Source organism: Phalacrocorax carbo, chromosome 7, assembly GCF_963921805.1.
Source record: "Phalacrocorax carbo chromosome 7, bPhaCar2.1, whole genome shotgun sequence".
Taxonomy (NCBI): domain Eukaryota; kingdom Metazoa; phylum Chordata; class Aves; order Suliformes; family Phalacrocoracidae; genus Phalacrocorax; species Phalacrocorax carbo.
Window position 1 is genome coordinate 22,163,884 of NC_087519.1, and position 14,300 is coordinate 22,178,183.

The 14,300-nt window shown below is 47.6% G+C and overlaps 1 protein-coding gene across 7 annotated transcripts in view; it reads right to left on the reverse strand.

Moving 5' to 3' along the window:
* The window catches only part of PPCDC (phosphopantothenoylcysteine decarboxylase), a 32,606-nt gene that overhangs the window by 12,852 nt on the left and 5,454 nt on the right, over positions 1 to 14,300 (reverse strand). For 3 of the 7 annotated variants that reach the window (XM_064456804.1, XM_064456801.1, XM_064456805.1), the window contains exons 1-5: positions 12,665 to 12,815; positions 10,102 to 10,268; positions 4,602 to 4,697; positions 2,276 to 2,404; positions 45 to 213 (exon numbers count right to left, since the gene is read on the reverse strand). In XM_064456804.1, coding sequence (XP_064312874.1) covers positions 45 to 213; positions 2,276 to 2,404; positions 4,602 to 4,697; positions 10,102 to 10,254 — 547 coding nt within the window. In that variant the 5' untranslated portion in view covers positions 10,255 to 10,268; positions 12,665 to 12,815. The other 4 variants (XM_064456803.1, XM_064456802.1, XM_064456806.1 and 1 more) reach the window with 4 other exon arrangements.

Sequence of the window (14,300 nt, forward strand, 5' to 3'; positions counted from 1 at the left end):
CACTCGTGCAGGAAACCAGTCAGGAGACATGCAAAAGGACTGACCTTCATCTCCACACACTAGTTTCTTCACCACGCAGGGGATCTCTTTGTAGCCAAAGTTTTTCAGCTGCTCCACCTGCTGAGCTGTGATGGGATGTTCCCACATAGCCGTGTTCATAGCCGGGCAGAAGAGCAGAGGTTTGCGCATATCCCAAGCACGGATGACACAAGTCTGCAAGAGAAGCCAAGAAGCTCAGCTGTGAGATGGGTTGTCTCTCCTCATTCCTTCTCATCACTTTATTGCACAGAAGCACTTTCCCAGCCTGGGTGTCATTAGAGGGCCAAAAGCCTCAATCTGTCAGTGCAGCTGGACTAACCCACAGGCAGATCCATAGGGCTGCTACTAATTTGTGTTACATTCTAGCAAAGCTCATCTCTGACAGGCAAGAAAGATGAGGGAGCCTACAAAGAGGATAGTTCCCATCCCATTCTGGCTCAGGGCCAAGAGAGCAGCCCAATTGCTGGAGCAAACCAAGCTGGAACAAGGTGCATGCAGACTGCCAGCCCATGTGGGAGACTGAGGGAAGCTGAAGGGTGGCCACAGATTGTATCAGCTACACAGAAATCCCCAGGAAACACTTCAGATTAGCCAGCTGTAGAGCTAAACACAAAAAGTTGGCAAGTGAGTCTTTTTCAAATGATATGCCAACTGGATCCAGAACTCCTCACAAGGGAAGCACTGCTGCTTCCAGGATACAAACAGAGGATAACATGAACACGTTTGGGCTGTTGCAGAAGATGCTGGCAGATTACAAACCACCTAGCAGCTCCAGCCTGCTACAGGGAATCATATATGGCTCCTCAGTAATACAGAACTTCCAAATAACGCAGTATTGCCTCTTCTCCTTAAAAAGATAAATGCTGGCTGCTCTTAATGTAACATCCCTCAGTTTTGCTAGGCCTAGCAGCATTTAAGTCATGCAAAGGGAGCTTCCCAGGTAGCAACAGTCCCTTGTGCAGGGTCTCTGCTCAGATTGTAGAGCCCTTATGAGAACCCTGCCCATTCATTTTTATGCCCTGTGATTTGAACCCTTCCCACCATGGGAAAGTCTGCTACAAGCTGTTCTAACTTGCCAACTGGCACCTACAGCATTTGCTTTCCTTTGCTGGAGCTACCTCTTACCTGCACAATGCTCCCCAAAAAGACTGGCAGGAGTTTGTGAAGCCATGCAGCCCTAACATCCTTCCTGAGCTCTTCCCCCTGCCACCACCATCATATCTATAGTACCAAGGGGACCCAGAAAGACAAGACACTGCCTGAACCTCCCACAGCTCCTTCCAGCTTCTCTCAGATCTCCAGTGATCTGCTCATACAAACCAGGGCTGTTGCTCTGAGTGTACTTTGTTCATTTACATGCATTCCCTCTTGCCTGAACAACTAAGTTTGTCATGCAGGGCTCCCCGGACAGAGCTGATGTGCTGCCCTCCATTCCTAGTTCTAGCCTCTTTGCATCACCAAAGGGTGATGCACTACAGCAACATTTGCAGATCTGCAGCTTCCTGGCAGATCTTTCGGGTGGTTAATGCTTATGACTTCTCCTAATGAGTACCTAATGCCTGGACACAAAGCATGCAGCTCTGCTGAAGGTCCCCATCACCCAAAAGAGAAGTACACTCTCTTTTAACATACTTTTCTGATCAGCCTTTGAGCCAGAGCATTTTTAATACCAGAAAAACAAGCCTGAACAAGCAAAATCCCCTGTAGCTGAAACTGGAAGGTAAGAGCGAGCATGTTTGAATTTCTGTGCTATGCAGTTAGGTAAGGGAGGAGGTGAGGTAGCAGGAAGTAAACATTTTTATCTGATCTCACAGGTGTCTTTCCAGATTGCATCTGAAAAATGCAGAGAGGAACTCAAAAGTGAGTGCAAGTGTGTATGCGCACGCGCGCGCGTGTGCATATGCATGACAGAGGGAGGGTGGAGGTAGAAACAGAGAAATACCGCCCATCAGAAAAAGCAGGAAAAGCACAAAGCAGGGACTGGGAAATAATGGAAGAGACTGAGCTGAGGATTGGAAATGGATGTAGGTCAGGGAAGGAAAGAGCCACTGTTTGAGCAGGAATAGGGGAACCATACTGGAGGAAGAGACGGCGTACCAAGTGGGAGCAGAACATGCAAATCTCACTGTTCTCGATGCTGTAGAAGCACGAAGCACGAGAGTTTCCATGAAAGAAAGGTCACACAGTCTAATACTGAGAGGTGAGAGAAGTCTAAGGCATAGCTCTGGTTACTCACCAGCAGGTTGTCACAGATGCCGTTTGCAAGCTTCGCCAGCGTGTTTGCATCAAGAGGTGCCACCAACATGAGGTCAGCCCACCGTCTGAGCTCAATGTGCAGGACTGGGTCTGAACGGCCTTTCCACAGCTGTGGATGAGACAAGATGCAGATTACTGAACCCTCACAGTGAATGCTGTGAACAGGCACTTTATCAATCCCACACTAGTATCTGCTTGGTGGTCTTCAAACAAGCATCCTTTCCCCACAAAGACAACAATTCACATGTCTGACAACCACAGATTGCAAGTCACAGGAAAGAGCTTTCCCCATCCACTTCCCATTCACATCATCCCTCAGCTTCAGAAAAGTTCTTAAGAGCTCCCTCAACACAAAGCGTGTCTGAGCAGGGGAAAAAAGCTCCGCCCTACCAGCCAACTGACGCCAGACAGGACCAAACCAGGGGTCACATTTCCTGAGGAACCCATGCAATTTAGAAGCCTCACATTTCTTTGAAGCTAAACTGTCTGTCCACTGGCTTTTAACAAGGTATAGACTCCTAAATGCACAAGTCACTTTTCAGTTAGGACGCGCACATACACACGGCAGCAAGGTAAACCCTCGTAACTACAGCAGGGAACAGTCCTGTTGGCCTTCTCTAGGATGGACAAGGTTTAGCCAGCTGGGCACTTCCCTCCTCTCGTGGCTCTTAAGTGAATATTTCTATTTTCAGTAAAACTCAAGAGTTGCTCAGGAGACTCCTGGTCTTTTGTTATGAACGCAGTTACCAGTAAGATGTCAAGAGAAGCAGCAAACAGCATCAGGTGCTTAGTTCCCCAGAGGACCCGCACAACCGCAGGCCAGCAAGAGGTGCATCAGGGCCACAAACTGTTCCTTCTCTGAGTCACTGGAAACCACAACAAAAAGACAGCATCTGGAAAGCTGGTGCTTCCTGACACCTTTCCCAGCTCCACTGCTCTATTTTTTTCTAAAAGCACTGAAAATTGAGGTTTTATTTTCAGAATGAGATCTCTCACAAACAGATGTTGAGAGGGCTTATTTCCCACCCTTCTGTCAGAACAGCATGTTATAAGGGCTCCATGCCAGTGTGCCAGCAGACCTCAAAGCCTGACCCGCTCCTCTTCTATTACCCTACCAAGGTTCCTCAGAAATAACTTTTCCTGGAGCTGTAGCACCCTGGGACCCAGCAGATCTCCACCAATCTCCTCGACCAGCCAGAATGCTTCCTGACCATTGCCATTGGCATGCCTCTCTCCACATAAAAGCAATGCTCACATGTAAGTGTATTGGCAAGTGTACTGGTAAAGAGTAGATCACCTTGTACTCAGATCGGTACTGCAAAGTAGGGGTAAAATGTATAGAAAAACAAATGCTGATGCTTATAAAATGAACCTCTCTATACTCAGGGACTCTCAAAGCATGCCAGCAAAACTGTAGTCAAGAGAAAAAGCCATTTTACAGGGTCTAGACATGTTCACAGCCCTGACAACTGAGCTATCTCTTACTGGAATGGCTCTTCTATGCATGCGCACAAGCACAGATGTGAACACCTCTGAGGTAAACACCCCTTCCACCAGGAGAACCTCTCTCACTTCCAGCCACGAATTACACCAGTGCACGACACCTCCAGGACTGGCCTTCCTCTGCACCACAACAGCAGTGTGGCCCTACCAGCACAAGGTTACCCAGTCAGACACCAGGCCAAGTTTTAAAGCAGCGTGGGTGGTTTTGTGAACGTCAGTGATGTCTGTAGGTTCAGAATACTTAGCGTTAAGGAGAATTAAGCTGTCATCTTTGTGACAAGTATGACTAATGACAAGCACCAAACACCCTCACCGTGACTCTGCTGTGGCTTTCTTGACACTTCCTGACACTCCTCAGAGCTGCGGATAGTGTCTGAGCCCAGGGTGGAGAGAGACCACTTCTACCCTCCCTGCCTGCTGCAAGTCTGCTAGGGCAGTACAAAATCCTCCAGTACAGTCAGGGCAGCCTTTCTTTTCTTCCTCATTTACAGCACAGTTGAAACCACGTTCTTTGAAAGCCATATTCTAAAGCATACATTACCAGAACAAAGAAGCGAGTCTTGGCCCAGGATTAAAAAATAGATGATTGTGGTCTCTTGCAAATAAACTTAGAACAGTTCTATTTGCTGTTCAGCACTTGCACAAGTAAAAGAATCTCCCAGGTAGCCTGCTTTTTTTCTGAAGCATGACCCATGGGCCTTCTGGAAGTAGAAGGCATGAGTGCCTGACAGAACTACTTGAATTCCAAAACATGTGGCTAAGTGAGGATTGCTCTTGCAGTCTCCAAAGGAAGAGCAACTCACCTGCCATTCATCTTCATCACTGTAGAGGGTGACAGGAATCTCCTGGACATTGTAGAAATGCTTTGCTCTCTCAGTAGTGACCACCTTCACTTCAAGCTAATCAGAAAAGAACAAGACAGACAGGCTAATAATTAGACTTGAGGGCAATTCTGTAAAGCTGGGTAGAGGAGGAGGGCTTGAGCAACAAAGATTTTAAAAGCTCTGTGGATTCTCAGAGGACTTTTCCAGCCACAAGCATGTGTATAACTGCACCTATTCATAGCTGAAAGGTCAGGCCACTGCAGGCGTTCACGGGGGCCAAAGACTCCTTTCACTGCCACCCTAAAACGGGCAGGTTTTAGGGTGATTAGTCCTGCCTGCCAAAAATGTTCACATGGCCAGTTCACAGTGGGGACAGCAGGGTGAACAGAGCAGGTCAGACAATACACAGTTCTGCACAGAACTTCAAAGAGACAACAAGAAGCAGCAAACCAAAGCTCTGTGAGAGATGCCCTCTAATCTCAAAAGGCACCTGCCAAAGGGAGTAGGAGAGCATCTTGCTTAAGCAGATTCCCGTAATCACAGCACAGAGGACTGCCGAGGGGTGGCATGCCTGCACAGGGCTTGCAGGATCACTCTTCCCATACTCAAAGCCAAGAGAAGCTCCCTGCCAAGAGAAAGCGCAGTGCTGAGCGATCAAAAAAGTCCTGCTGAGGGACAAGGTGGCTGGCTGGGACTCAGCACCACCAGTGCAAAGCAAGCTCATCTCTGCTGCACAAGGCTTCACAAGGAAGAGTGTCTTTGGAAGACAAGAGTACAATTTCTTTGTCAAATAGACCATGCTGTGCACCCCTCTCTATCTCTTTCTGCCCCTGCCTCCCTCTCTTGATGACTCTCTGGTGACAAAGGTGGGGAGGTAGCTACAGACTACTGGATACTACTTTTTACAGCTGTGTTAATCAGACTTGCTCCAGCCAGGGGTAAAAATACCAGAAGCAAGCTGGGGTTGTGTCTTCCAGCTGCCCTTCCTGTCAAGGTAAGATGTTGGAAAGAGGAAAACTGTGTAGGTGTGTTCACAGCAGAGTTTCTGTCCAGCCAAAAAGAGTAAACCAGTGGCTTCCACAAAAGAAAGAGAGACTGGGTGAAAGTATACAAAGGTTCTCTCCAAAATCTCAGATAAACCTGCCTGCCTTGTTGAAAGCCAGCAGAACCTTCAGTTATATGGTATATACTGGGGAAATCCTGCCATGTCCCTTGGACACTTATTTGACACGGACACTTACAAGGTGCTAAGATGCCCTATGACATGAGACCCTTTCATTTCCTCCTGCGGAAATCTTAACAGGTAGAAAATGTTTTTGGGTTTTTTCTTCCCATTTTCTATATGTTGCTTGACCTGCTCACAGCTGTAGCTCTGAAAAATGTCGCCAGTGGTTGCCTGCTACATGCAGTGAAGCAGAGGTGTTCTGCCCACACCGGGATCAGCCACAAAGCGGAACCAGCATCAGAGTGACTCTGCACATGCTGATCACCCGTGTGGCACATGCAACTGTATTTCCATCTGCAACTCATCCCAAGGATGAGTTAAAACCAGTCAACAGATGGGCCAACACATGGAGAGATCACTCCAAAAAGACTGTTACTGTGGAAGATGCAGCTCAGGCCACTGATTACACTGAGAAATAACCCCTTTCCTCATTATCATCCACCTTCAACCACAGTCTGCTCCTTCAAGCAGTTTACAGTACAACCCACTGCATGGTTCTATTAGCCCAACGGAGAGACGGGGGAAACCAGCCTCACTGACAACTCTTCCTGCTAGAAAACTGTGGCCTGAGGTACAAAACTGATGAAGCGCTCTGTCTGCATGCTCTTGCTAGAACAGACTGCTGAAAACCTCCAGCCTCCAAGAAGCAACAGCAGTGGTTGAAGTGACAAAACATGCTAACCTATCTCCCCAACACTATCTATTTGACTGGAAATGGAGCAGCGTTGAATATCTGCACCCCATGTGACTAGAATAACAGCCTGGAGCAGTGGAAAATCACATATCATGGTCTTTGGTAATTTTTCCACATTTCCTGAAGAAAAACTAATGGCAAAATATAGCTTCCCATAACACCAGTATTTGGTACTGTGTTTGGTTCTTTCCCTCTTCTAAATGTCTGCTCTTTTTCAAGAGATCCTAGCTTGGAATCACAGCTGCGTTTCTGGTGTTTTCAAGTGTGAAGATCATATTCACAGCAATCAAACATATTGTTTCCATATTAACCTCACCTGACAGGAAGCTGTTCGGAGCCAAGCAGTAACACCCACAAACGTGCTAACACTGCTCTCTGCTATGCCGCGGGCTTCAAGGAGGTGTTAAGCTCACAGTCTGCAAGATACTGTTTATTTGGTGATTTGAATGAGCAACGGGCAATTTAAAGGGGCATGTCTGCTGTCTGAAATGGTACCAATAGGCCAGGTAGGCACAAAAAGTTTTCAGCAGTAATGTTTGTTAGTGGTGTTCTTATTTTACAGTTAGCCGTAACAACACAAGGCATTTTAGGTGATCCAACTCCACCTACCTTATGACTTATTTGGTCACTTGCTACTGCAATTGCATCATTATTCAAAATTTTCTAATCTAGACCAGAAATACCTACGTAAGGCTAATGATACACAAAAATTCCCAAAACACACTCTGCTTTTTTTTTTTTTTTTCATTTTTTTAAGATAGTTTCATAACCATCTCCAATCTTAAACCAATCCAATCTGGATCCCTTGTTCTGAGCAAGTCCTTCAGTTCCCTCCAGCTATGTTGGAAAGAGATCAGTGATCTCAAGATCACTTTAGCCTACAGAGTTTTTTCTGTTTACCTGGCACACCCTCTCTTTGCTTGTGGTTATATCACTGCTTGAACAGTAAAGTCAGTCTAGTCACACTCAAACTAATTTACTGGAGACAGTTTAGACTAGCTACAGCTCTTTCACTTGGACCATTTCAGCTAATTCTCCAGAATAAACTTTACTGCAAAAGTGCTCTCCTGTGTTCACACAGCATTGTTGGTCTCTGTTAGAGGATTCTGCCATCACAGCTGTTTCTGTTTGGGGTAAGGGTGCATGTAGGATTTTTTTTTTCATAACTTTCCCAGTTTTGACATCAAAATCTTTACACACAGACCGAGCTTTGGCAAGAACTCCTGCAGAAGAGAATGAGTAGCTCCTCTGCTAAAGAGCACCTACACGCTGACACAGAGGCTACCTGGCAGGAGTGCAGTGAAATGACATGACAATGTGATTGAAACGTAGAAGTGCAGATGACATTCTATAGCTTCAAGAACAATGCATTTCACCCACAGAAAAGTTCGCTCTTTCCTCTCTTTATGACTGATATCCTGCTGGTGTGATTTTTGTCACTGTAATCCTTCCAGGCCATTTAAAAATCCAAGAAACGGCCTGAGACAACGTGTGGGAGTCTAGCACAACCACGAGAGTCACCCACAGTGTCCTGACAAGACAGGACATGCCATCTCCCCACAACACCAGGTGCAAAGGCAATAACCTGAAAGGCATAAGCTGATGCCATATAAACTTCCTAGATCTTCAGAGAGGTTAAACAAAAGGCAATAAGATGTAGTCACATCCATTACACCTTCAAGGAGAGGTTAAAGTTTAATGAGTGCAAAATCACTCTGCCAAGTTGTTCGCTGAGGACCATTTAAGCCAGAACATCAATTTATACTAACTGCTCTAGTTTCAGGCCTCTGAGGACATCTCCTTTGGTATCAAAGCCTTCCTCTGCTCCTGCCCTGCTTCCACTGATGGTTTTGAAAGTTCTGTTCCATCAGTAAATAAATTGATGCAACAGGCTTGTGCAGGACTTAACAAACTCAATGCAACAGTTACGCTGACTCAGCAGGCTTTAGGTCAGGCCTTGAAATCACATCAGAAATGAGTAAATAAATAATTTTAATTAACAAATTAAGTACCAGAAGCTCCTGAACTGGATACTGCACTTCCAGTTTTTATGCAACAAAAGCTTAAAACCGGTAGGTGCAAAGCCTGCAACAGATGTCACAGAACCTATGGGCCTTCACAGAGAATTCAGGTCCAGCCACCTGCAGTTTTTAATTATGAATCAAATGCTCACAGCAAAGGAACACGTTTGACCTAGATTCCTACAGCGGATCATTTGCATTCTTCTTGTCACCTGCAGAGAAGGATGTTCTAAGCACCAAGAGGAAAGGAGACAACAGTGAAGTCATCAGTGCAAGAGACAGAGGATTAGAAGGTGCATATCCCATGTCCCTCACTAACAAGAATAAAACCGCTGGAGCTGGCCCTGATTTTGTCAGCCCCTTTCCTTGGCATCATTTGTGTCTCGCCCTCTCGCTCCAGGCTAGGACCTTTGGCCCCACTAATCATTTCAGGACAAGTGATAAATGAACTGAGGCCCCTCTTTGCGACCCACAATGCCAGCCCAACTGGCAGAACAGGTGTGCAACAGCTTGCTGCATCTTTGGTACCCTTGCCAGCTTGGATATCAACATCAACCAGATACCTCAGCATTACTCGGGGATTGCACCTCTTCTGACTCTGTGTTCATGTATCTACAGGTAAAGCCTCCTGAATCGTCCAAAAAGATATTTGTTAAGCAATCTAACAAATATATTTGGATATGTAAATGCACCCTCTTGTTCCTGCCACTCTTTCAGTTCACTGCTCCAAAACATTTTCATCATTTCTTCAAAGCTAAAGGTTTGCTATGTTTTCCTCTAATTTTATTCTACAGCAAAAGGTAGTACGTTTCCCTCCCTGATTCAGGTCACTAGTGGCCTCTGCTGGACACCTTTGTTACTCCAAACAATAAACTCGAGTTAAAAAAAAAATAAAAAAGATACGCACAGACACATAGAGCAGCTTGTATTTTCTATTTCTGATTTTACAAGATCCAGTTTCCCCTTGTTGGTCAGACAGCAGTGTCCATCTTTGCCAACTCCACATCTCACCTATGGAAAACTGCAAGGTCCTCATCAGAGATTTCAAGTTTCCAAATGCACCCACCTGTGTCTGTAGCCATATCTGAGCATTTGGCTGACAAGAACATATGCCAGAAAAAAAAAACCAACCCAAAACCCAAAGCAAGGACCTATTCAATAATTTTTGAGAGAATGAGGCAAGTTGAACTGAACAATGCTACTTTCACATCCCAGAAACTAAACATCTGCCAATGGAAATATCCAGGAACAGTTACTGTGCTTGAAACCTGAACTAAGGCTAACTCTTTAAGTATGAAGAGGTCATACTTCCTAAAGAAGTATGAAGAGGTCATACTTCCTAAAGAAGTATGAAGTGATAGGAAAAAGTATTAACCAATTTTCAAAAACAGGAGGATCCTTCCCCCAGCCAATTTTCAAACTAAAGGGCTCAAAGCCAGAGGGAACTTTTCATTTCAACAGAAGCCAGGGAATCTCTCCTTGAAATGAGAAACAGGATAGCACCAACTTTACATGACTTCTTCCAATAGATTTACTCACCCCAGGGATTTTCAGCAATTCAGTGATGAGGAGAGGCAGCTTCAGGGCAGCCACGCTTCCAGTCACACCCAGCAGAATGCAGGATTTTTTCTGCAGCACAGATGAGCTCTTTTGCGCAGGAAACCCTGGTTCTGGCGGTGAGAGGGGCTCCATGCTCCGATCAAACTCTACAAGCACAGGAAAACAAAACCACTTGACTAACAGTGCCTCTGACTGATGCTAGCGCAGGAGGGCTCCGATGCCCATGTATTCCTGAGGGCATGGATTTAAGCCCTGACTACGCAGGACCCAGAGTAATTCAGTCTCAGAATGAACACTCAGACTCCGATCCGTAAAGCTCTTGAGCATCAGCAGACTTTTAAGCATAGCAGTAGCCTACTCCTCCCTTTTAATTACAATTTCCTCTCAGACGCTGGTAAACAGAATGCTAAAACATGTACAGGAAGGTCACAAAAGTGTTCTTGTAAAGCCCATGGCCCCCAAAACAAAGATACACCCTCACGTGTTGAACACAGACCAGAATTTATAATGAATGTATTTTTCACACTGACTGCTGGGAAGACACTCAACCCCCAGATGGGTCCACCTCCCTTTGCGCTCTCTGGTGAGTAATAAATGCAGGGAGACATTTTAATGATTAAAAATTTTGGGGCCCCGAGGCAAGCATTATCATCTTATTTCCCATCGTATGACTACACATTCACAGTGGCACTAGAAACGACTCCCTAGCAAATGGGGGAAAAACAAAAAACCAGCAAATAAGATGCAGAACACAACAGCCACCAAATGAAAACACCTCCTACAGGGCTGTGAAAGGTGGAACTGCTTGCTCTCCCACCAGCGCCAAGCAAAGCCATCTGCAGGCTGCAGCGGCCACTTCCAAAGGTGAGTTGAGCCAGCGGCTTTATCTCAGGCCTCCTGCCTCCTCCCAGCTTTCCTGCGCCGCTGCCATGCCAGTAGACATAAACACCTGTTCTGGTGAGGAAAAGTGTTCCTCTTCTGCAGAATTGACACAAACATCTCTGCTTAATGAGTAATTAGCAAATAATAAGTTCACTTCTTGAAAAATCTGTTTCTAATGAAGATGTTGCAGTGGGATTCAGTAAAGTTTGTTCCACATTACCAACAGCTGCGTTATTCACAGGAAGGTACTTGGAATTGCTTTCGGTAGAACATAAAAGGAAGAAACAATCATAGAACAGAATCATGGAATGTCCTGAGTTGGAAGGGACCTGCAAGGATCGTCGAGTCCAACTCCTGTCCCTGCACAGGACAACCCCAACATTCACACCATGTGTCTAAGGGCATTGTCCAAGTGTTTCTTGAATATCATCAGGCTTGGCGCTGTGACTGCCTCCCTGGGGAGCCTGTTCCAGTGCTCCACCACCCTCTAGGTGAAGAGCCTTCTCCTAATATCCAACCTAAACCTCCCCTGGCACATCTTCCTGCTGTTCCTTCGGGTCCTGTCATGGGTCACCAGAGAGGAGAGATCAGCGCCTGCCCCTCCTCCTCCCCTTGTGAGGAAGCTGCAGACTGCGATGAGGTCTCCCCACAGTCTCCTCTTCTCCAGGCTGAACAAACCAAGTGACTTTAGCCACTCATACATTTCCCCTCTAAACCCTTCACCAACTTGATCCCTCCCCGTGGGGCTGCTCTCCAGCCCCTTGCTCCCCGCTCTGTCTGTACAGCCAGGGCTGACGTACCTGGGTGCAAAATCTGGCACTCGCCCTTGTTAAAAAGACATGCTGCCCATATTTTCAGTACTGATTCGGATGTTGGAGCAAGGGGGCTGGACTCCCGAGAGAGAGGAATTGACCCCTTTGGTCACTCCCCGGGATGATTCAGCAGCAGGTTTAATTCAGGACCCTTTGCAGGGTGACTCCGATCACGCTTGTGCAGCAGTTACACATCAGCCTGACCCCTGTGCCCAGCTGCACAAGCACAGGTGTCCTTCCCAACCTCCTCGCATTCACCAGCCGCAGCACAACAGCAACAACACCCTCTTTGTCGGCATTCTGCTCAGAATCAATACCTTTGACTTGGCCCATGAGGTTTCTCAGTGTGTTTAGAAATAAATTGCTAGGTTAGGGGCATGTTATCAGCTTCAGCTTCAAGCCGTGGGTCCGCGAGAGTAATTAGACACAAGGAAATCCAGCACACATATTGGCTAGGCGATCTCAACACTACTGCAATGCTTTATATGTTTATGACAATTCATGGAAGCATCTTAAAGCCTGGGGAATAAGACATAATTTCTTAACAGGCAGCTTTCAATGTTAATGAAAATTAACTACTGTTAATGATAAAACAAAAGTGCAACGTTCCAGGCTGCACTTCCCTCTTACCCAAGAGCGGTTCTGGGGAATCAGGGCAGAAGCAACAGCTTCTTAGAAATTCTATAATTCCTTCTAAGAAAGCGAGCGGTTTCCAGGCCCGCTTGGATATTTTAACAGCTTTTTAACCCCGCGGTTGGACTGAAAACGGCTTCAAAAGGCCGCTGAGGCAGAGAACAGAACCCAGAACCGCCGGGATTTCCAAAGGTAAACAAAGAACGTTTATTTACCGGCGGAGGCGCGGCGGAGCACGGTCGGGAGGTCGATAACCGGACCCGGGCCGCGGCCTAGCTCCCGCGGCAATCTCCGCCCGCCGTCACCCAGCAACGGGGCTGCGACCCCTCCGCGCCCCGGAAGGCGAAGGGCACGCTGGGATACGCCTCCCCGCCCAGCGCTGATTGGTGCTGGCCGCGCATGCCCACGGCGGCGGAGCGGGGGTGAGGTAATGGCGGCTGCCGTGGTACCCTGTGCGTCCTCCGCTCCCCATCCACCCCGTCCCCCCCGCGGGAGCGTGGGGTTTGGGCGGCCCCGCCACCGGCGCCTCGAGCAGCCCCGGGCAGCCCGGGAAGGGGGCGCAGGCCTTGCACCGTGGGTGCTCGCTGCTCACAGCGCCCCAGTAACACCCGCTCCGCAGCGCGGGGGAAGCAACAGCCCGCGCAAGGGAGTGCTGCAAGGGCAGACGGGTGGTTTCAGGCTCCTCAGGAAGCTGTTTAAGGGAGGATACTTGCTCACGGCACGGTTTTAGAGACGGCAGATGGCAACGGAAAGCTTGCTGCTGGGGGGAAAAGGGGGTTGAGGAGAGTGTCCGCGGGGCGCAGGACCATCGGCTACTCCCGTATCCCGGCAGTACAAGAGGTGGCCGGCGGCTCCCACTGAGAGATGAGCCCAGGGGAGCATTACAGAGCAGGAGGCAAAACCTTTCCTACAGGATTCAGGGAGCCTGGCTTAGAGGACTGCTTGTTTATTGTCCGAAGCAGAAACACGACAGACGCGGGGCAGCGTCTGGCAGGTGGTCCCCAACCCTTCCCAGGGTGCTCTCAGGGCACACACACCCTCCCCCCTCCGAATGCTGGCAGCTACCAATGTGCAGCAAGAGCGGCAAGAAGCGTAGGGCTTTGCCTCGGACAACTCTGGGACATGAAAAGCAACAGCAGGGCCTCACTAAAGCAGCGGAGGCCATCTGTAACGCCTCCAGTGTGGCCTAACCCGGAGCTGCCTCCTCACCCAGCCATGGAAAGGCCCAGCATTGGCTTTCCCACCCTGCAGGCTTCACAACCGAGACAGTCCCCACCCAAAATTGTCAGAGTCAAAATAAGCACAGTGAGAGCCAGGGTCTGGTGTCCTGCCCGGCTTCCACTGGCAGGGCAGGAAGGCCAGAGCGACAGGGGCACGTTTCAGCAGTCAGCACTCGCACCCACATGTTCAGGAGACACACTGGAGAGGAGGGTTATATGCTGAAGCAACGTCTGTTAGTTATAGCGTGTTACAGTTATTAGTTATGCATCTTGATTGTAAACGCAAAAAGTGAAGTCACTTAATCCATCATTTCTCAGACATGGATGACAGAGCACGTGATTTGGCATAGTAAGTTTTAGGCTAGCTATAAGTGAATTGCACAATATTTAAACCTGATTAAGTACATAATAGGCTCAAAGGATTACTTTTCTCCTTACATTTTATACATATATATATACACGCACACACAGACAGGCATTTTATCGTTAGCTGCATTTTAGTCTTGTCAAGAGACAACTGCCTACTGCAGAATGACTGAAGTGATACCCTTAAAAAGGAAACTATTCTTGGTGTGCCTTGCTGGAAAAGAGAAGTTCCTCTTTGGGGTGATTCTCATGGGTAGGAGTCACA